Raw genomic sequence first — 21,534 nt, forward strand, 5'->3', positions numbered from 1 at the left:
GTCTGACACTTTGGTTGTTGCACTAGCGTCGCCTTCTACCTCCGAGCTGTGCGTGATCACTACCATCTACGTTTTAGAAGATCTCCCTGCTTTGTGAGCTGTGTTAATTACAGTACAACATCCGAATGTTTTGGTGTTCGGAGAGGTCAGGGAAAGTTGTGTTAACCTCTTTAAGCTAAACAGGATCTACCCGGGGGAAAGGAAAATCCCTCTGAGCAACATGTCAAAGATCACACACACAGTAGCATTAAAGCACAAACTAGAACTGACAGCAAGAGACTAACGTGGTCGTTGTGTACGGTCAAGTATCTGAAGATCTTTAGGAACAGGAAGCTGTGTTGTTTTGTAGCTTTTTGAAATTTTGAATTATAAAGTATACTTTTTGTTTTGATGTCCTTTATTGACATTAATGAAGAAGGCGTAATAAAAACATTTTAACATTTTAGCAACCACTTACATGATCCATGTTTTTCCAACATTTGACATGAATGAATTTGTTTCACAAAGCTTTTATTTTAGCATCTGATTCTGAAAGATTTGTCTGTTCAAGAATATTAAAACAACAGTTCTGCCTATAGTGAGATTTTACACACACCTTTCACTTGATCCCTTTATTCCAAAGACAACAGAGAAGTCAACTACAAAAAAGAAAATCAATTTTTATAATGCAACTTTAAAGTATAGCATGTTGAAAAGCAGACTGAGTCTGCATTAACTGAACTTGTCCCTGTATCATTTGATAGAATTCAGGGATTCGCAAAATGTTATTCCCAAAAATACACTGAATACTTTTCACAGTGCAAATCACTGATCACAGTGCATCAGATCAGATTTTTGTTAGACATAAACATCTGAGATCTCTACGTCTGTGTCCTGCTGTTTATTTTAGATGTGGTCTCAGTGTCAGGACGGGATAACCAACATTAAGACCAGGATGAAGCAGCTGCTGCCTGAAAAACCAGCCGACTCGAAGAAAGAGAAGCTCATTCAGGTGATTAGAACATGGTGGTGTGACACTACCACCTCAGTATATCTAAAATCTGAGCTGTGGTCCTGGAGGATTCCTGTCATTCACTGTCATGGATGCTAAATGCCTGGATCACCAGAGCTTCTTATCTACCAGAGAACCAAAGAGACAAAACTCTTTCTGTTTAAAACACAAATTACTTCTTAAAATCTGCAGAAAAACAGGTTCTGAACTTGTTATAGTAACGTAATTGTCATGGTGTTGGATGGGAAATTGCATTGAACAGTGTGTGTGACATTAACACACAGAGTTGTGGTGTAAATCCCAACAGTTTTCATCAGCATGAATCTGTTGGAGGAGAATCTAACTGGTCAGCCAGACTGAAAACTGGCAAAAGTTTCCCCCACCCCTCAGCTCCATCAGTAGCTACCCCCCATCCCATCAGAGCGCCTCTGAGTTTACCCCCCTTTCCCTTATTTAATACCCCCATGCTTTCACTCCCCTCCCCCTTTTCTACCCCTTCTACCCTCCCCCTGTCCCGTCCACAGCCCTTTAATCTGAACGGTCAGAGCGAATGCGAGCAAGAAGGAGGTAGAGAAGCGAGTACACACAGCTTGTATATGGCTATCCGACCGGGTGTTTAAGAGTGTGTGTGTGGATGTGTGTGTGTGTGTTATGCAGGAGATAGAGCTCTCTCTGCAGCGTTTGTCCAGTGGATTGAGGGAACTGGGCACCATGAAGACAGACCTGTCCCAGTACATCGCGGCTGGTGACTCGGCTCTGCTGGAGCAGCAGCTGGAGCAACTCCACGGTCAGTGGGAAGAGCTGTGCATGAAGGTGAGAACTGACTGACAAAAAAAGAAATACACAGGTAAAGAGTGAGAGAGGAAATAAAGTGAGCCAGAGAGAGTCGGAGGTTGTAGGTGGTGCAGGTGGAGAGGGGGTTTTGGGACAGAGAGAGGGGAGAGAAGGAGGGAAAAGTTGCTACCAGCGGTTTCTTGGCGGTGACCAGCAGCACAAAGCCTGTGCACCACTGGGGCTGAGCACACACACACACACACACACACACACACTCACTCATTTGTCTGAGAAAAGAGCCACCATGTGCAGGTTTATGGAGGGAAAACTACAACATCTTATCCTCTTCTTATTAAAACTGAAGTAACTTGCCTCCCTACAGGTCAGGTTAATGTGTTCTCTTTACATATCTTCTGTAAAAGTTTTCTACATGGAGCTCTGCCTAAATCAGCTACAAAAAATTGAAGCCAAGTTTTGTACGTTTATTTAAATGTTTGCTTGACCGTTTCTTAAGGTTAGAATCAGCTCCTGACTCACTGCAAGCTCAGCAATCACATGAAACTCTCCAACAGAACACGACGTTAATTCTGTAACTGCATTATTGGTCAAATTCCTACAGTTAAGTCTTTTGGCTTAAACATAAATGCACTCTTGTTCTTGCGAAACCAATGGTCATGACATGCTTGGGACATTTTCTTCAGTTATTACTGGCTATGGGGTAATTTGCACTCGTGCTAATTGGGTCCCTGGTTTGCTCTGGCCGCTTCCACCTGCTCCTTTTTTGGCAGCAGTTTGCAGGGATTCACAGATGCAGCAACAGCAGCCAGGATGTCTAATCACTGGGTTTTCTGTTGATGTTTCAGGTTTTGTACGTGGCATTGTCTTCGTTACCTATAGCTGCTCATCACAACCCCTCAGTTCTTTTTAAGTTTGTCTTATAACAAGCTAAAAAAAAAAGTATAGTTTATTGAAACCCACTGGATTTCTTCAAGGATGCTGAAAATAGGTTGAATTCAGGAATTACTGGAAAGAAAATTTGTGGAAAACACAGGCTAATTTCTGCTGTTTGATCAGACATAAGATTTTCATCCCTTTTCATTCCTGACATGGCCGGGGGGCATGGATCTGAGCCACTGCTGCTTCCTCTGCATAGTTAACAGGTTGTAGGCAGGGGTGGTGGTGGTGGAGGGGAGACACTGGAATGGGTCCGACGAGCAGATGGCCTGGCTGGACTAAAGGGATTCAGGGGACGGGCTCTATTGTTCCTGGGGAAGCACAAAGTCCTCACGGGAGTGACTGCAGCTCACAATGCTCCCCTAAATTCTCCAGAGTCTAAAGGGCCCAGCAGTGTTAGTACATTAAAACCAAAGCAGGGCTCATTTAAATCAAATAAATGCCAGTGAACAGTAAAATATAGCTGGTTCAAACATGGCCTGTGGGCTCGCTAAGCCCTTTAACCTCAAAAAGACCATCAGCCCCCTCCACAGCTATGTAATGGGGTGTTTTCATGGCATTAAGCTGTCATTAGGAAAATGGACCTTGTTAATTTTATCAAATAGCTCGAGTCTCTCGGGGATTTTTCTCTATTCATTTGATTTAGATAGAGATTAAATGTTCCCACTGCTTCACTCTAGTAAAAGAAGACACTTAATATTCAGTCAGTTTTACAGTAATCACACACATTTTTTATACTTTAGGGATTTTGAAATGAGCTATAGTTTTTCTCAGTTATACTAACCCATGCACCAAACACAAATCCACAAAATGCTTTGTTGAGCATTAGATTTGGGTCACAGTGTTTCCTGGATACACACCATGCATGGATGTAATCATAACACATAACCCTCTTTCAGGCTGGACTGACATTCGTCAAAACCATTGGCACCGCTGTTTTTAAGCCTTTATCTCATGTCAAACTCTTTTTTTATGCTTGCAGATGTTCCCAACAAGTCTGTAGTAAATTTAACAAAGAACATGTCTGACTCTTGTAACTGAGATATGTTTGCTTTTCTGTTGTAGAGACAGTCAGTGGCAGAGTTTGTTTAAAAACTATAAATCATGTTAAGCACTTTACCGTGGACAATGCACCAGATCCCCTTTTTGTCTTAAACACACTTATCTGCCGTTAGTCATGAACAACCTGAGTTACCGTGTAGTGTTTGGAACATGAAGGTGGAAAATCAGTAGATGTACTTTTACAGGTTTATTTATAACTGCAGCTCAGGAGGCACAGCATGTGTCCTGTCAGCGCTATAATTCAGTAGCTTTCAATTCAATTTAATACCTTTTTGTCATTGTACAAATTACAGGTACATTGAAATTAAGTCTAACCCAAGTGTGTATAATTATATTTTAAGATGTTACCCTTAACTACTGCACAGGCTTCTTTCTGCCTTCTGACTGGACTCTGCTTTGTGACCCTAATTATCTGGATGCTGATACTTCACTCATATTTTTCAAAGTTTTGTCTCGCTGCCATAAAGTCTTACTGTGCAAAGCTGTCTAACGCCAGTTTTGCCACCTTGTCTCTGTCCTCTCCAGGTGTCTCTGCGCAGGCAGGAAATCGCAGACCGCCTCAATGCCTGGACCATCTTCAACGACAAGAACAAAGAGTTCTGCGATTGGCTGACCCAGATGGAGAACAAGGTGTGCCACAGTGGAGACCTGAGCATCGAGGAAATGGTGGAGAAGCTGAAGAAGGTACAAGAGCTTGTAAATTGTAATATATTCCTTTCCAAATATATGGGTTTTCATTTGACAGACTCAAAAACAGATGCATGTTAGGACTCCAAGAATGCACATTATAAAACTTTTATACGATACTACATGCACAACCCATGATTCAGGCCTTGGCTAAGCTCTCGTGTATGCAAGATTAAAATCCATACATGAGCAACATGCATTATGCTGTTTATAACAGATGGTGGCCTGGAATGGAATGGCTGCATGCCCTTTGTTCACACACAACAGTTGTCCTTTCAGTGACTGAAAGCCTTTTGTACCTTCCCGTCTCATCATGAAACATGCTCATTTAGTAAACAAGATGATAATTGGTTTGAACGTTGCAGGATCAGTGTTTTGGGCTGTTAGATGAGATGAGAAAATTACAGGCACGTGAATAGTTAAGTTTGAATTATTCAGAGAGCTGAAAATGGGCCACTTCCTGGTGACGACGACTGCTACAGGGAATGGAAACAGGTGTTTGACAAGTAGAATGAATTGAGAGGTAGAACTGTGTTTTGAGACTCTAAAAACTGAATCCACATTTTTGTGTTTTTCCTGTCATTTTAAGCTGAAACAGGTGAGACTGAGTCAAAAATAAAACGATTCTCTCTCATCCTTTTTTGCTAAATTGGTTAACATGAGAATAATATATGCATTTACAAATGTAATGCATCATGCATTGGATAGTAATGCTGCTAGCTGAATTTTACATCCACATTATGCAGGGATTAAAGCATTTTACATAATGAAACCACTGAAAAAAATCTCCTTATGAAATCTTTCTATTTTAGTATAAAAAAGAGCAGAACTTTAAGTTTAATCTCAGTGGATAGATGCTGTTTTTCAGCCTTTTCCCCAAGACATGTTGTATGAAGCAGCGTAATCTTATTATGCCATGTCTCCACAGGACTGCATAGAGGAAATCAATTTGTTCAGTGAGAATAAAAGCCACCTGAAGCAGTTGGGTGAGCAGCTGCTGTTAGCCAGCGATGAGGCCAAGCAGACTCAGGTCCACGGCTCGTTGCAGGAGGTCAACCAGCGCTGGCACAGCCTCTTCCGTCAGATCGAAGCCAGGTGAGAGCAGCCACACAGAAGCTGCACAGGGGGATTAGTTGACTCACTAACAAAGTATGTGTGTGTTTTTGTATCAATTAAGCGCTTTATAAAACGCACAAAAGGAAAGCAAATGTTGAATGTGTAAACCAGAAGTGCGTGGGTGCCATTCAGTGAGGACTTTTTGATGGTTATTCAGTTTTAGGGTACCACATTAAACCGACCTGAGCACCATCCTCCCGCACAAGCACCTTTCACAGCGAAGCCACTCTGCATTAAAAAGCATAATTAAGGACTGACTGGCTTTAACAGGGAGCCTGTAATTAAACAATAGCTCTAATGTGGAACCATCCACCTGCTGTCGTGTATTCCTGCAGCTGTCAGGAATACATGGCTAATAGTGTACAAACTGTAGAGGTTAAACCCCTGTGATGCTAAACAGCTACTGCCCCCCACCCCCCACCCCTCTCAGACAGATGGACAGGCCTGTGGAAGAGCAGGAGATACAGACTCCTAACCCTGCACACCCAAACTACCCCCACCACCATGGAAAAAAAAACAGTGGTCTTAAGTTTCAGACAGTACCATATGTCCACACTGACCACCCCTCCCCTTGTCCCCTGTCAGATTGGGATGATGATGATGTGAGAGAGGGCGGGCGGGTTAGTACGGAAGGGGCGGAGTCTGTCAGCATGCATTAATCACTGATTCTCAAAGTGAGGTCCCCATGAGCAGATTTCAGGGCGCTTGATCCCATGAAGGCAAGATGTCGAGTAATGTAACCCTGCTTTCATGTAGAGTAGTGTTCTGCACTGGCTCTGAACTCTGGGCTGTGGGTGGACTGATTAAACTCACCAGTGCCCCCCCCCTCTGCAAAACAATCAGAAGAAACTACCTAAAATTACTAAAGTAACTAAACTACTTTGAGCCAAGGAGAAAAAGCAACTTAAATGTTGCACTTCATTTATATTAGAAGATAACATCATGAAATAACAATTATTAAACTTAAATTATCTCCAATATTAAATGTAAAGAATTATTAGAATTATTTGGGTTCCACCAACGCCTGAGGAAAAAGCTAGTGGTTATCTCTGTCTTTTTGCTGTTTGTTGTTTGGAAACCAGGTAAAATTGTGACCTTAAAAACCAAACCAATTTGCTAAAGTTAGCTAATAAGCTCAACTGAGTGAAGAACCGGTTGGCAGCTCTCTGTGGCTCTGTTACCACCAGTGCTGGCACAGTAATTTAATTCAAAGTTTATAGGAATATAGTGAAGAGTCCCTGTTATATTTTTCTACTTTTCTTATAGATGGAAACTGCTACAGTAGAACTGGGGCTACATCCATCCATAATACTGTAAAGCATTATCATGTAAAAGCACATTTACAGTAAAAGGCCACAAAATAACAATGACGAGTAAATGTCATTTGAAGTTTAGTCCGTGAGTAACTTTGAGCCCTCCTGTGGTCAGCTGCACTTTAACTTCATCCTCCAACCACATATCCTCACTGATCCTCCTGCTCTTTTCTGCTCTGTTTTCCCTATCCCCTTCTCCTCTTGTCCTTTTCCTCAGCAAGGACCCCTGACTGGGTTTTGTGTCTTTTGTTTGGCCTCCGCATGAAGCTACTGGCCTTTGTTAGGCTGTCAGAGGTAGAGAGGGGAGTGAAAGGGAGAGGGAGACAGTTCAGCCGACCGGGATGGTTGTGGAGGAGTTTTTAACTGGATAGAATTTACAGTGACTGTATTATGTCTTCATTACACGGCCATAAACATGAGGCCACATCAGCTACACAACAAACTTCCTTCGACTATGATACTGCCTGAACTTTGCCAAGGGATTGCAGTCATTCGAATCTTCTTACCATTGGTGTTATCCTGACTTTTTGAACTACCAACACCACGCAGTTTTTCTTTATATAATATCGCAAAAACTATTTGATGGATTTTCAGGAAATTGTTGTACAGACGTTCATGGTCTCCACAGGATGAATCCTGATGACTTTGGTAATCCTCTGACTTTTCCTCCAACACCATCATCAGGTTAAATGATTGAATTTGCCCAATACTTTATTCATTTTATGACCAAATACCTGTAAAAATAATGACATAATTCACAAATGCAATCCTGCTAACAAGCTAAACTAAGACTGTGAATCTGCTAGACATACAGTAAGTGCAGTAATTTCACAACTCAACTGGAACTGAAAAGTCCTCAAAAAATACAAAATCTCACCACTAACCATTGACATAACCTTTTCCAAAACTGTACATGAACTCAAACTTAACCATGCCTCTACTCTGAAATCTAAACTCACTTATCTATGTCCGTCCTGATGTCTGGCATCTGTTGGGACCCTTTTCATGCATTCTTCAACCTGCCACTTACACTCACAGCTGTTTTTAGGGCTTATTATTTTAGTGGAGAGCGTCTCCCTCTCAGCCCTGACAGGCTCGGCTGGACCTCGACAGGAGAGGAAGGATCAACTGGGGAAATTAACTCAAACTCCCAAATGGGGCACACTTCAGGCTTTTAAGCCGCTGAAGAGAGCTTTTATTGTCCGGAGCGTTGCTATGACACCAGTCAGTGTGGCGCGCTCTGTGTGTGTGTGTGTGTGTGTGTTCTCATGGAGGTCAGTTGCCATGGAGACTTTGGAAGTTCTAGCGTAAGATACCTGAGAGTTGTAGATTGTAGAACTAGTTTTTTCTTTCTTTCCATCTTTGTCTTTCTTTTCGCCTGATTCTTTGTTTATTCTTTTTGTTTTTTTTCATCCTTACATTTGTTTTTTCCCCAAATTTTTACTTTTGTCTTTTTATCTTCTATCGATTTTTGTCTCTCTCTTTTTTGTCTCTCACCTCTCTTGATTTTCTTTTTACTAGTTTTCATTCTCTTTTCTTATATTTGTCTGTTTTTCTCCTTTATCTCTCTCTTTTTATCTGTGTCTTTCTTTCCTTCTTTCTTTATTTTTGACTTCTTTTTGTTACTTTTCATTCTTTCTTTTTCTTTTCTTTCTTCTTCCCCCTTTTCTTTCTTTCTTTCCTGCGTTGTCTGTTTCTTTTCTTAGGTTATCATCTTTGTTTTCTGGCTTTGTTATCTTATTTTGTCTGTTCTTCTTTTGTTTTTTGTCAGTTATTCTTTCTTTTTTAATTTTATTTTTTGTTTTTTTAATTGCGTTCATTGGGCTGCAACTTCTTTTCAATGGTTTAAACACCAAAAACATTAAAAACCACCAGACTCGATGTTGGTAAATGTGCACAGATGTTTCTCACAGTCCTAATTGTTTACTTGAATATGGATTGCAAAATTTGAAATTTGAATTACACACTTTATACAACAGTCTTTCCTGTGTGTTTTGCAGGGTGAAAAAGCTGAAGGAGACTCTGGTGACAGTGCAGCAGCTGGATAAAAACATGAGTAACCTCCGCTCCTGGCTCTCCCGCATCGAGGCCGAGCTGTCCAGACCAATCACCTACAGCGTCTGTCACCACCAGGAGATCCAGAGGAGGCTGGCCGAGCAGCAGGTAGACAAACAGACACACACGAATCCGCAGCGGTCGATAACACTGATCACACTTCAGTGAACGCTTCATACTGCGCTGTACACACACGGACAGTTTCACTGTTTGAGGTTTCCTCCTTTCTTTTCTTTTTGTTATTTGTGTTCCTGTTTTTGTTTTTCATTCTTCCTACTATTTCTGATTTTTATTTGGTTGTTTCATCTGCATTTCTGCTTTGTCTTTATTGTACTTTCATTAGTTTCATTTTCTTTTTCTATTTCTGTTCCCACTTTTCTGTTTTCCTGGTTCTCTGTCACTCCCTCTCACTCTTTATGTTTAATAATTTATAACCATCCTTTGTGTAATTTTGGGAGTGGTGGTCTCATGCAGAGGAACACTGTCCTCTGTCTGTGTGGGCTGATGTTTAATACATGACATCTTTGGTGTTGGACTGATGGTGATGTCTGTCTTCATGTCCGTCCACGTGTGTGTCCAGGAGCTGCAGAGAGACATTGAGCAGCATACGGAGGGCGTAGCGTCGGTGCTCAGTCTGTGCGACGTTTTGCTGCGGGACGAAGATGCTGCCGGCGGCACTGAGGCAGAGAGCGACTCCCTGCAGGAGACCAGCCGTAGCCTGGACCAGCGCTGGAGGACCATCTGTGCCATGGCTCTGGACAGGAGGCTCAGGTAGGAGCTAAAACACACATTCATGTTTCAGTCAGATCAGTACTCACTTTAATCTTTGCCTGCAAGAGGAACTTTACTTCTGGGTCCTTCGTCTATCCCTGTAACTTCTGCTATTACTGTATTATGATATACATGATTACTACAGAACTGTTGAACAAATGCACTGTTTTCACTGATAATGACATGTTGCAGTCAGTAATTTTGTTCCATTTTGTTGATTGCTAATCTAATAAATCATTCATTTTGATTAAGAACTTCTATTCAATGCTTCATGTGTCGTAATAGCACTGTTAGCAAAGCTTGAATGAAAAAGAAAAGAAAGAAATTCAGTCATTGATTAGAACAGAACTCATCAAACCGCCACCGTCACCTGCAGCTCCAGTACAATGTCTCCTTTGTAGGATCGAGGAGACGTGGAGACTCTGGTGCAAGTTCCTTGACGACTACTCACGGTTTGAGGATTGGCTCAAGATGGCTGAGCGCACCGCCGCCAACCCCAACTCTGCAGACGTCCTTTATACTGTTGCCAAAGAGGAGCTCAAGAAGTTCGAGGTCAGTTGTGAGGTCAACTTGAAGTAACTTTGTTTTGTTTGCTTGTTTTGTTGTCTGTATTAAATTTTGTTAAGGAGATTGCCTTTACACAACTAAAACTATGGAAAAAACACTTCTCAAAGTGATTGGACATTAGTTTCCACTGACCACAAAAATTTAATTTACATTTAAAGGAAATCAAACTCTTATTTGACACAATTTTATTTCATCACTGATTAATCTGCTGATTATTTTGTCATTTAATCAATTAATCATTTAGTTTAAAGGCCTGAAAATAGAAGAAAATGCCCAGGCTTCTTTAAATAATAAATAATTATCTTTTCCTACATAATTTTATGTCAGATTAATTTACTGATCATTTCAGCTCTATTTTATATTATGAAAAGGACATTGGATCACACACAACTGGAAAAAAACATGAAATGAATGAATGGTTTCAAAATGTACAAACTTAAATCCATGTTCCATCCTTACTCTCCTGTTGTTCTTTTCAGGGTTTCCAAAGGCAGGTTCATGAGCGTCTGACCCAGCTGGAACTAGTCAACAACCAGTACCGCCGTCTGGCCAGGGAGAACCGCACCGACCGGGCCAGTCAGCTCAAAGCCATGGTCCATGAAGGTAACCGGCGCTGGGACACCCTGCACCGCAGAGTGGCTGCCATCCTCCGCAGGCTGAAGGTACAGTACAGGAAGTACAGTGCAGAGCAGAACAACTATTTAAAACATGAGGTGAATAATGTGATTAGCTGAGAGGAGAATGAGTCTTCACCACAAGCTCCTGCTTATTTTCCTCTCTGTCATATATAATTAATGAGCACATTAGTTAGCTGTAATGCCATTGTTTTGATGTTTAACTAGCTGTCCTGTTCCAGCATAGCTTTAAAATATTAATTGTGTAATCAGTTGTAGAGAGGCCAGCTACTGGTGATTTATTAACATGTAAGTGGACTAAAAGTGCTGCACTGTTCCTCTCACCAAATTACACTTTTGTTTTGGTATTACTGAAAAAGTAGTGTCTCTTGCTTATTGTTTGAAACTGAGAAATTGGTCAGACTGTCATTTGAAGGTTTAACACATCCTCCCTCACTTTCCATGTCTGATTTTTGTTTTCCTTAACCCCTAAAGTTACAGTCTGAAGGTGAACTGAACAGTACTCTACAGCATTTCGAGTTTGAGATAGAAGTTTGTTCCTAGAGGAAGCCACTGATTTTCTGGTTTTCTCTCACCATTACATTAAAAATGTATTTAAAATATACCTACATTTCCTCTTCCGTCTATTCATTCTGTCCTCTCTTTTCTCCTCAGTATTTTACCAGCCAGAGGGAGGAATTTGAAGGCACCAGGGAGAGCATGCTGGTGTGGTTGACGGAGCTGGACCTGCAGCTCACCAACGTCGAACACTTTTCAGAGAGCGACGTCCATCACAAGATACAGCAGCTCAATGTGAGGACACAGTTCACGCACAGTAGACTGGGAACATTTTCTGTATTTTTTCTGAACAATCCTGCCTCTTTGTAAGCACTTGTGCTATGAATGGTTTCTTCAGTCCGTTTTTTTTGGTGTTCACATCTTGCAGCCATTAGAAGAACTGCATGTTAACATGATTAAAGCACTGGCTTCAATTTTAAACCGCGGGTATTTTTTTTTTAGGAAAAAAATAAAAAAATCTCTTCCAGTTCATTTACTGGACGCTTTTACAAACACCATTAACAGTCATGTTCGGTTTTCTGAAACATTCTTCTCATTTTCCTGACTCAGTCTCCTTTCATCCAACCATCCGACCCCTCTTCTTCCTGCAGAGTTTCCAGAAGGAGATCACGTTGAACACAGAGCGCATTGACGGGCTGATAGTGTTTGGAGAGGGTCTGATCCAGAAGAGCTCACCGCAGGATGCAGCACTGATAGAGGACGAGCTGGAGGAGCTGCACACCTACTGCCAGGAGGTTTTCAGCAGACTGGTCCGCTTCCACCAGCGCCTTAGCCAGCCCCCGGTGAGCTGGAGCACACATACACATTTTCGTTGTTTCCATTTCATGAGTTCATTTATGCAAATTTTTCAAAGACGGAAATATTCCTTTTACTATTCCTCTATTGATTTCTGTATATCACAAATGCACTTCCATTTATTATTCTACAGATGTTAGTTTTGTGGAGTGATTCTGCCTCGTTAATTAACATTAATTTACTCCTAATACTCATGTAACCTTCATACAAATTTTATGTTTTACGTTGCGTTACATTATGAACAGAAAGTCCAAGGAAAAGAACTTGAAAAGAACGGGTCAAATATAACCTCCTTGGCAGAGATAAATATCCTAAAATAATGACACTGTTAGAGAAATTAAAAATTCTACAGCACAAATGAAACTGTAATTAAAATGATATCTAATTAAAAAAGGGTTTTATTGAGTTTTTAAAAGATACTGCAGATGTTGCATTGGGCCCCTTTCATGACAGTGATTTACGAGCAGTGCTTATATGCACAAAGCCAATGATTTGTTGCTTTCAGCTCCTGCAGGTCTCCTGATTCCTCATGCATTGGTAACAAGTGTGGTGTTTGTTTTGACGAGTGGAACATCTCAAAATTAACAGGAAAGCATGGGCCCCTGGAAACTCAGGCAGGTTAAGGGGCAGACATATAAAAATTCATTCACCCCGAGCCACAAAGCAACATGGACTGTTGACACATTCATATTCACATCAGACTGACTCCCTTTCATTTCTTTACCTTAGATAATCATAGAAGAACCTGAGCTGTCCAGCACCACCTTTTCCTTGGAGTCCAGCTTGGAGCTGATTGGTCGGCCTTGGCTCGGGCGGAGCCAAGTCAGCCTCCCGGCCACACCCACCCACCTGCTGCCCTCCCCACTGGAGCGTTCGGGTCGGGAGACACCGGTGAGCGTGGACTCGCTGCCTCTGGAGTGGGACCACACCGGAGACGTGGGAGGTTCGTCGTCACATGAGGATGACGAGGAGGAGGAGGAGCACGAGGAGGAGGGAGCTTACTTCAGTGCACTATCAGGTACATTTTCTTCAATAAACACCAAGAAATGTCCGCCCCTCATCCTAATATTGATGATACACCCAGTTCTTGTTCTGTAAATGATTTAATGCAGAAGTTGAAGCAGTTCCTGACTTCTTAAATATGTTCCTGAGTTACTGGAAACATTAATATTTATCTTTACTTCAGCCTTATGAAATGAAAGCAATAAACACCTAAATTAATGAGATTTCATAGTTAAAGAGTTTAAAGATTATATTGTAAGAAAAATATTTAAAAATATCTATATTTCACACACATATGTACACACACTCTCACCAACGTCCGTACACCTCTGGTCTGACCCCTCTCTCCTCCCAGAGGTGGAGTTGACCGAGAGCCAGCAGGATTTTGTCGAAGCCCCCAAGGCGCTACGAGCCTCCTCGCTGGGTAGGCACAACGTAATAAATCCACTCACCGCTCTTTATGGTGAAATAAATTTCCAGCAGATATCTTTCCAGCAGCTCATGTATCATTTGCACTTAATTGCTTGTCGTGCTGCTGCATTGATACTTTGCTTCCTTTAGCTGTGGTTTGGAAAAATCCTTCAATGCCAAAGCAAACCTTTTTTTTTTCTTTCTTTGACACATTTTTGTTAAAGAGGTTTTCTTCATTTTATGCACACAATTACACCAACTGGCTCATGGGGAAGATATAATGAAAGGTCAAAAACATCTCAGCTTCAAAGCTCTGGTCAGATTTTTGTTATATCAGATTTCCCTGCAAAATAGGAATTTTAAGGGCCTGTGGATTCATATGACGCTGCTCTGGGTCCTTTTATCATGTTTTTTCTTTTGGATGATCATAACCATTTATTACAGAATATTGTAATAACAAACACCACCAGTGGCCCCATCAGGTGGCATTGTGAGAGAAATCTGACTTGTTTTATTTCACAGAAGAACAAAGCTTTGTCTTTTTGTAGCCATAATTTGTTCACAGTCATTTTACCCAGGTGTCATAACACAGCATCTATAAAAATCGCTGCTTTCATTGTGAAAGGACTGGTGTGAACTGGTTTCCAGCTGCAGCTTGCTCTGCTGTGATCTTGGTGCTGTCTTCTCTCTCCCTCCTGCTGCTTGACCATGTGAAACATGGCATTGAATAAACACGTGCTACACAGATAACAAGCTTTTCAGTTTCCTGTGGTGGGTGATTTATACTGGCGTGGCATCATTATTTGGCTGGATTTGTCAGTAGTTTAGGATGACTCTCAGTTGATGGATTATTTCAGTGTCTGCATGTTTTCCTCTATAACATCAGTTAAACTAACAATAGTAAATTATGCCACATGCAGTACAGGCATATTGACAACAAATGTATGAGTAATTTTGGTGAGATTTTTTTCATCCAAATAAGGAAAAATTGGCAGAAATCCATTGTATTTGTGATCATATCTACAATCTCCGAGCAGGAATAATTCAGCCTGGTGGCCTGCAGCTAATAATTTCTGATGATTTTTTTTTATTGGTCAACAAATTCAGGACATACAGTATAAAATAAATTAAAAGTTTGCTGTCAGATAAAGGGCCATTGTTATCTCTGAGGTTGTTGTGCAATAACGCCTGTGGTTTCACTCTGTTTGTGTCTCAGCTCCAAGCAGGTCCATGGTCGTACATGAGTCTCCAGGATGGAGGTCAGCAACAGACCTGGACACACAACCTCTCCAGGGCCACACCGAGGCTGCACCCACCCTCACCAGCACTCCACTAAAGCAGGGCTATGTGAGTTTCAAAGACATCCCCTCACCGCTGGAATATGAAAATAAATCTCAGAGCAGTTAGTCTGTTTTTCTGCTCTAGCTGTGTGTAAAACAGTATTTATTGTGTCTCCAGCTGCGTCTCATGTCTCAGTGCAGCGGTAGCATCAAGGACATCAAAAGAGTCTCACTGATCCTGGATGAAGAGGAGCAGCCGAAGGAGCTCGGTCTGACAGGACTAACATCCTCAGACAAACAGTCAGGTGAGAGATGCTCGCAGACATTAATGAGATTAATTAAGATTTTAGTAAATGGGCTAAAGTTGTTGCCCAAAATAACAAATCCCACATTCCTCTCAAAGGGCTTTAACACCAATACATGAACATTAGCTCATATGCCAAAAGAGCCTGTCGATAGAGATGCTCCAGCTTGTCAGATGAAAAGCCAGCAAATGGGGCCAGTCAATAAACATGTTTTAAACCACAACACAGCATTCAAAGATGAATACTCCAATATGAGAATCCTATGACAAAAAAGCACTGAAGAGGTATTCTGTTTTAATGGGTAAAGGTTTATTTTTGAATGCTGTTTAGGTTTAAAGTCTTTCATCAACTCGCCTCATTCACTGCTGTAAGCTAGGATATCTGCATACACAGGAGACATGGATATTAATGCCCTCGTTTCCGAATGTTATGATGGTGAGTTTATTTTGGCTGCTTGTGACAAACACACGAACTACTTCCAGCATCTGATAGAATAAACAGCTGATCAGTAGGTGTTTGTGCTGGCTCAGGTGTGATTGAACGCTGGGAGCTGCTCCAGGCTCAGTCCAGGAGCGATCAGCAGGCCGACCCTCAGGAGCCTCAACAGCTCACGTCCGACCTCGACGACATCACCTCCTGGTTAGAAAACGTGACCCCGGAGCTGGACCGCCTCCGGCTGTCCGACCCCGCCACGAGTATTGAAGACATGGAATCCAGAGCCAAAGAACTAAAGGTAAACTTTTAGATCAAATACAACAGATCTGATCATTAAGTGACCAGTTTGTTTATACATGTATATTCATGGATATGGATATTCTGTTGCAGGAAATGCAGAAGGTGTTTACTCACTACAAGTCCATCATGCTGTCCATCAACCTGAGAGCTCAGGAGGCTCCAGAATTACAGGAGAGACTGGCGAGTATGAACAGAGACTGGAGCAGAGCATGTACAGGCGTCCAGCAGTGGGACACCAGTCTGAGGAAGACTCTGATGCGCTGCCAGGTGAGAAGAAATATCAAGTGTATTAACCTTTAATAGACCAAAATGTACAACACAGCCCTAAGTCTATTTGTTATTTATTCAGTCTTGGTAAGATAATGGCCTTAATTTGTAGGAACAGGTACCAGTTCCTGATTGGTCAGAAGTAAAAAACAAAAACTCCTTTGTCAATGCTGCTATCACATACAGCTGGCAGCCATTCTGAAAATAGTTTTTAGCATAATTTACTTAACCTTTACTATTTAAAAAAAACTTAATTCTTACATCTACAAATAGAAACATTTATAAGCCTCACACAATTTGTTTACAGTGTGTAGACCCTTATTGCATTTAAGTATTTATTTCATTTCTTTATAGCTATATATTTATACTTTATATTCTGATGAAATTTATTGTACAACTGAAACAAAACAAGCAAATTTTCAACTAAACTCCTCTATTTTACAAACTGACCTTTAACATTTCTCCACTCAGGAGTTTCATGAAACCCTCCACTCTCTGTTACTGTGGCTGGCCCACGCAGAGAGTAGACGCTACACAGTGGACATCAATAATCCAGACACACCTGTCAGAGCCCTGCAACAACATCACAACACACTCACTGTAAGTAGACAGTCTTGTACTGATGAGGCACAGTGTTTATTGATCTTTAGAGGCTGTTTAAATGTAAATGTAAATTATGTAAATAATGTATAAAAATGACATATATTTATCATAGCACTTAAGTCTTATTTAGTGCTTTAAAAAAGCACAGTTCAGCATGTCTTTTAATCTACTAGAAAACTCATCACCCTCTGTAATGTTTGTGGTCTGCAGGACCTGCAGGAGGAGCTGAGGGGCAGGCAGGTTCAGCAGGCCTCACTCCAGGCTCTGTGGTCTCAGCTCCAGCCTGAGGACGGAGCGGAGGAGAGCGACGAGGCCCAGGAGAAACTCCACGTCACAGGAAGCAAGCTGAGGTTGCTCTTGAGGGAGGTGGACCAAGACCTGAGCACCCTGCAACAGCGACTGGTAACCAGCAAATTATAATACCAGACCATTATACATCTACTCACTTCAGGAGTACCCCTTTAAAACCATCAAATTTCTTATAGTGTTTTATTCCCGCTGTAGTTTTTGTTGAACGCCAGTTTCCGTGTGTTGAAATCATTGTGTGTGAGCAGGTGAACCAGAGTGATATTTGTCTTGTCTTGGTTTTAATTCAGAGCTGTGAATCTGCATCAGACGTTCAAGGTCAATGTGCCTCTGCAGAATCTTCTCAGGAGGCTGCACACTCAAAGAAAGGTTCCTCCACACAAAGGTATAAAGAAAGGCATTGATATTTAGCCTTTTATTATTTTATGACCTTTTCACCTTACGTATTTTATCTGTTCCTGAAATAATTGTCATCTGTCTTTTGTGTCGCACAGAGAGAGGAGGGAGGCGTCGCCACCACGATCCTTCTTCTACCGAGTCCTCCGTGCTGCTTTCCCCCTCCACCTCCTCCTGCTGCTCCTCCTGCTGCTCCCCTGTCTGATCCCCATGTCAGAGAGTGACCCCAGCTGCACTGTGACTAACAACTTTGCACGGTCTTTCTATCCCATGCTACGCTACACCAACGGCCCACCGCCCACCTGATGACAATAAAACTGGGGAAAAAAATATGACATTTTGCCATTTTTCATACGAAACAAGTCATCTTTTTGTCAAACTGAAACACACGACCAAACATATAAGATTAATATAAGTCACATTGATGAATCTATTATTTCCCAAAGTCTCTAAACTGTATTTTAATGTCTATTTTTTTAAGATTTGAACATAGAACATTGTATTTATTCCAGGAAGAAAACCTACCAATTTGACTCCATTTCAATCAGGAAAAACAGCATGTGAACAAAAATGTAGATATTTAAATTTAATAAGACAAAGATCTGTCTAAACTATCTAAGAACATTGATCACTGCATCTTTCAGCTACTGTATGATAGTCAGGAAAAGCCAGCAAATATATTTAGTGAGTTCACTGGAAAATAACAGAAGAGGTAAGACCCGGTAAAATGACAAAATCACATTTTTTTACCCATTTGACTCAATTGGGTTTAAAGTGACTGTAGAAGGCTACACTTTTACATGTTCATACTCAGATGTCACTACTATCATGCTCTGAACTGTACGTTATTTTATGAACTGGTTGACATTTCATGTTTGTCTAACATTATCTTGCCTGTTATACTGAACTTGACAAAAATGTATTTTTTAAAAACAAAAGACACTGGTAAGTTTGAATGTACTCTATAAGGCCAACAATACAAAATTATAGCAGTTTTTATACACATACATGTATATCCATATTTTTTTAGATGTTTTTTTGTAGGTTATGAGCAGACATTTCCATCCTCCTGGTGCACTGTTGAAACACTGTAGATTTAGCAGGATGATGTGTATGTACAGATTGTAATAATATAATTCATATTTATAACATCAAACGGTGAATTTGTGCTCCTGATTTTCTGGTAGTAAACACTGATTGTCTTAACTTCTTCTGCTCAAAGCGTTTTTTTCTCCTCCATTTTACCTTAAGTCCTGATGACGAAGCAGGACGTGACGTAATCTGGGTTTAACGGTTACAACGGTGCTTCTCAGGGGTGTAAATCGGCGTCGGCTTGGAAGCTTGGAGATCGCGTGCTCGAATCTTACCTAAAACAGTACATTTTTAAGTTCTAAGCCAAAATAAAGATTGAAAAGCACTCCGAGACAAGGTTGTAAACATGGATGTATTATTACAGTAACCAGTTTACATACTATATCCACGATCCTTATCGGTTTACTACTTTCCCCGTGGATGTATTATACGACCAATCAGAGGCGGTTGCTAGGCGGAACAGCATCATCTGGCTCTGTTGTGATTGGTCGCGTCCTGTATCGCCATTGGTCGTGATCTTCTGGGAGGAGCTCAGAGAGGCGGAGAGAGGAAGTCGGGGACAATAGTTCAAAATCAAGTTTGAGACGTTTCTTCGGTTTGTCAGTACTGTGAGAAAACTTGATTACCGAAGAAGTCTGGATGCTAAAACAAGCTTTGGAGCTGCTTTTATGTCGAACACGAGTGAGTCTGGACGCTGAATACACTTGAAAGGCGAAGGTAAGGCCAAACAGCGAACTAGTGAGCGGCTAGAGTTAGCATTTGCGTTAGCGGCGAGCGTTAGCATTAGCCGTCTCTTTCAAAGACATCTCTTGACCTTGTTTCCATTCTCAGTCATTTTTATCGTGTGGGTAATGGTGTGTTTGTGTTTCTGTGACTGAGGCGTCCCTGACATGAGTTGTGACCCCCCAAGTGTGGACGTAAAAAACACAAGGAGCTCTTGCTAGTCTGTTTAAATACCTGTTCAATTTGTTTACAGTCACCTTTCCGACATTTTGTATCTCTTTGTAACTTCGTTTTCCATCGGGCCTATTATGCCTATCATGTCGTGTCATCGTCTTGTGTCTGTTTATCGTCATCTTGTATTACATGGCGTCTGTATCTGGCTGCCTTACACCTGGTTTGTTTGTCTGATTATCATATGGTTGTGACAATTTTGTGTCTCTTTGTGGTCTTATTGCATAATTTTGCGTCTTTACTTGGCTATTTTACATCTATATACGGTCAGCCTCTTTGTGGTCGTTCTTACTGCGTCTCCATAGTTCTGTGTCCATTCCTGATCATTTTTACATTTCTTTGAGGTCATTTTTTGTTTCATAGCGGTATTTCAGCAACTCATTGTGATTGTTTTCCGTCTAAGTTTTTTGTTTGTTTGTTTTTTGTAGCACAGTTATATGTTAAATTTAAGCTTGAAAACTAGATTTTAACTCTGTGGTCCTCCACAAGTTTGAGCCTCAAACATTTTAGTTACTTTGTTGTTGGTTCTTAAGGATATGATGCTTTTAAGAATTTTTAAGAAAACCTCAATGATGAAATAACTAGAAATTCGTTTTTTTTTTTGTTGTTGTTTTTTTTTTAGCATCATGTCCACAGACAAAAACCGAACAGTACTATGTATATGACTGACTTAATGTGAAACTAATGAGACCGAACTGCTATAAACAGTAAAACTAGCAGAGTGTTCACTACTAACAATGTGAGTAGCAGTCATCTTTGATTATTTACCCAATCTGAAAAAGATGTATTGGTGAACCAAATTATTAATGTCAATAGTCGCTTTCAGTTTTTTCGTTTAGTGTCACTGGGTAAATCTCAGCTCAAACCTTGGTATTTTATGAATTTATTAATGAACATATTAAGAACTGACTATATCTATTAAAACAGAAATAAAGTACTAACTGTAATTGCTCAGAGCTCAAGGTGACGTATTCAGATGTCTTGTTTTGCTTAATCAACAATATTTACAATTAATCATATAACAAAGAAAACTTTCCTTACATTCTCACCAAACAATATCAATAACAGTGTATAAACAGTTCTACACTTATTTATTTACATTTTTTCCACATAAGCTGCTGTTAAGACCTTTGTAAATTTAGTTGTATCCATTAAACAAAAACAACACAAAACAAAGACATTTTAAATATGTGTAAAAAGAAGGTTGAAATTTGAAATAATGATACTGTAAGTAACCATCTGTAGTGGAAAAAATACTCACAGTAACATACACGACTGCTTCAGTGATTAGTTGATAGACACACAATTAATAATCATTGTACTTTTCCCAAATATATGTTGTTTTTGTTTTTTCGGGAAGGTAGCAGTGTATTGATCATTTTCCTTTGTATGTTTTTTTTTATTTCCTCCAGGTGTCACCACTTCGTCCACGACATCGTCCACGATCGCTTAGACATGGTCCATGATCGGAGAGACATTGTTGAGGATGAGGGAGACATCGTCCACGATCAGAGACATTGTCCATGATCGCAGAGACCTTGTCAAAGACGAGAGAGGCGTTGTCCATGATCAGAGACATTGTCCCATGCTTCGTAGAGACCTTGCGATAGAATCGGCGGAGACGGGGGTCACCGATTCGAAGGCATTGCCCGCGATCAGGGACATTGTCGATGATCACAGAGACACCGTCTATGATCTCAGAGACATCGTCCACGATCACAGACACAGTCCATGATCGCAGAGACATTGTCCATAATCTCAGAGACATTGTCCGCGATCACAGAGACGTAGTCCACGATCACAGAGTCTTCGTACAGCGGGGAAGCTCTGAGACCAGGACAGAGGACTCCAGGTAATTCAGTAACGGCTTTACTTCAACCGTCCAACACAGAGCACTGACATTGT

The 21,534-nt window shown here is 40.9% G+C and overlaps 1 protein-coding gene across 1 annotated transcript in view; it reads left to right on the forward strand.

Moving 5' to 3' along the window:
- LOC108888892 (nesprin-2) overlaps positions 1-18,789 on the forward strand; it is a 73,998-nt gene extending 55,209 nt beyond the window's left edge. The window contains 20 exon segments of the mRNA XM_051072072.1: positions 890-991; positions 1,649-1,804; positions 4,307-4,465; positions 5,397-5,563; positions 8,898-9,060; positions 9,533-9,723; positions 10,125-10,275; positions 10,770-10,952; positions 11,580-11,717; positions 12,074-12,265; positions 13,008-13,296; positions 13,636-13,704; positions 14,908-15,038; positions 15,150-15,276; positions 15,807-16,009; positions 16,102-16,278; positions 16,750-16,878; positions 17,092-17,283; positions 17,478-17,572; positions 17,682-18,789. Coding sequence (XP_050928029.1) covers positions 890-991; positions 1,649-1,804; positions 4,307-4,465; positions 5,397-5,563; positions 8,898-9,060; positions 9,533-9,723; positions 10,125-10,275; positions 10,770-10,952; positions 11,580-11,717; positions 12,074-12,265; positions 13,008-13,296; positions 13,636-13,704; positions 14,908-15,038; positions 15,150-15,276; positions 15,807-16,009; positions 16,102-16,278; positions 16,750-16,878; positions 17,092-17,283; positions 17,478-17,572; positions 17,682-17,889 — 3,222 coding nt within the window. The 3' untranslated portion in view covers positions 17,890-18,789.
- The last annotated feature ends 2,745 nt before the right edge of the window (positions 18,790-21,534 follow it).

This window comes from Lates calcarifer, linkage group LG7_1, assembly GCF_001640805.2.
Source record: "Lates calcarifer isolate ASB-BC8 linkage group LG7_1, TLL_Latcal_v3, whole genome shotgun sequence".
Lineage (NCBI taxonomy): Eukaryota > Metazoa > Chordata > Actinopteri > Centropomidae > Lates > Lates calcarifer.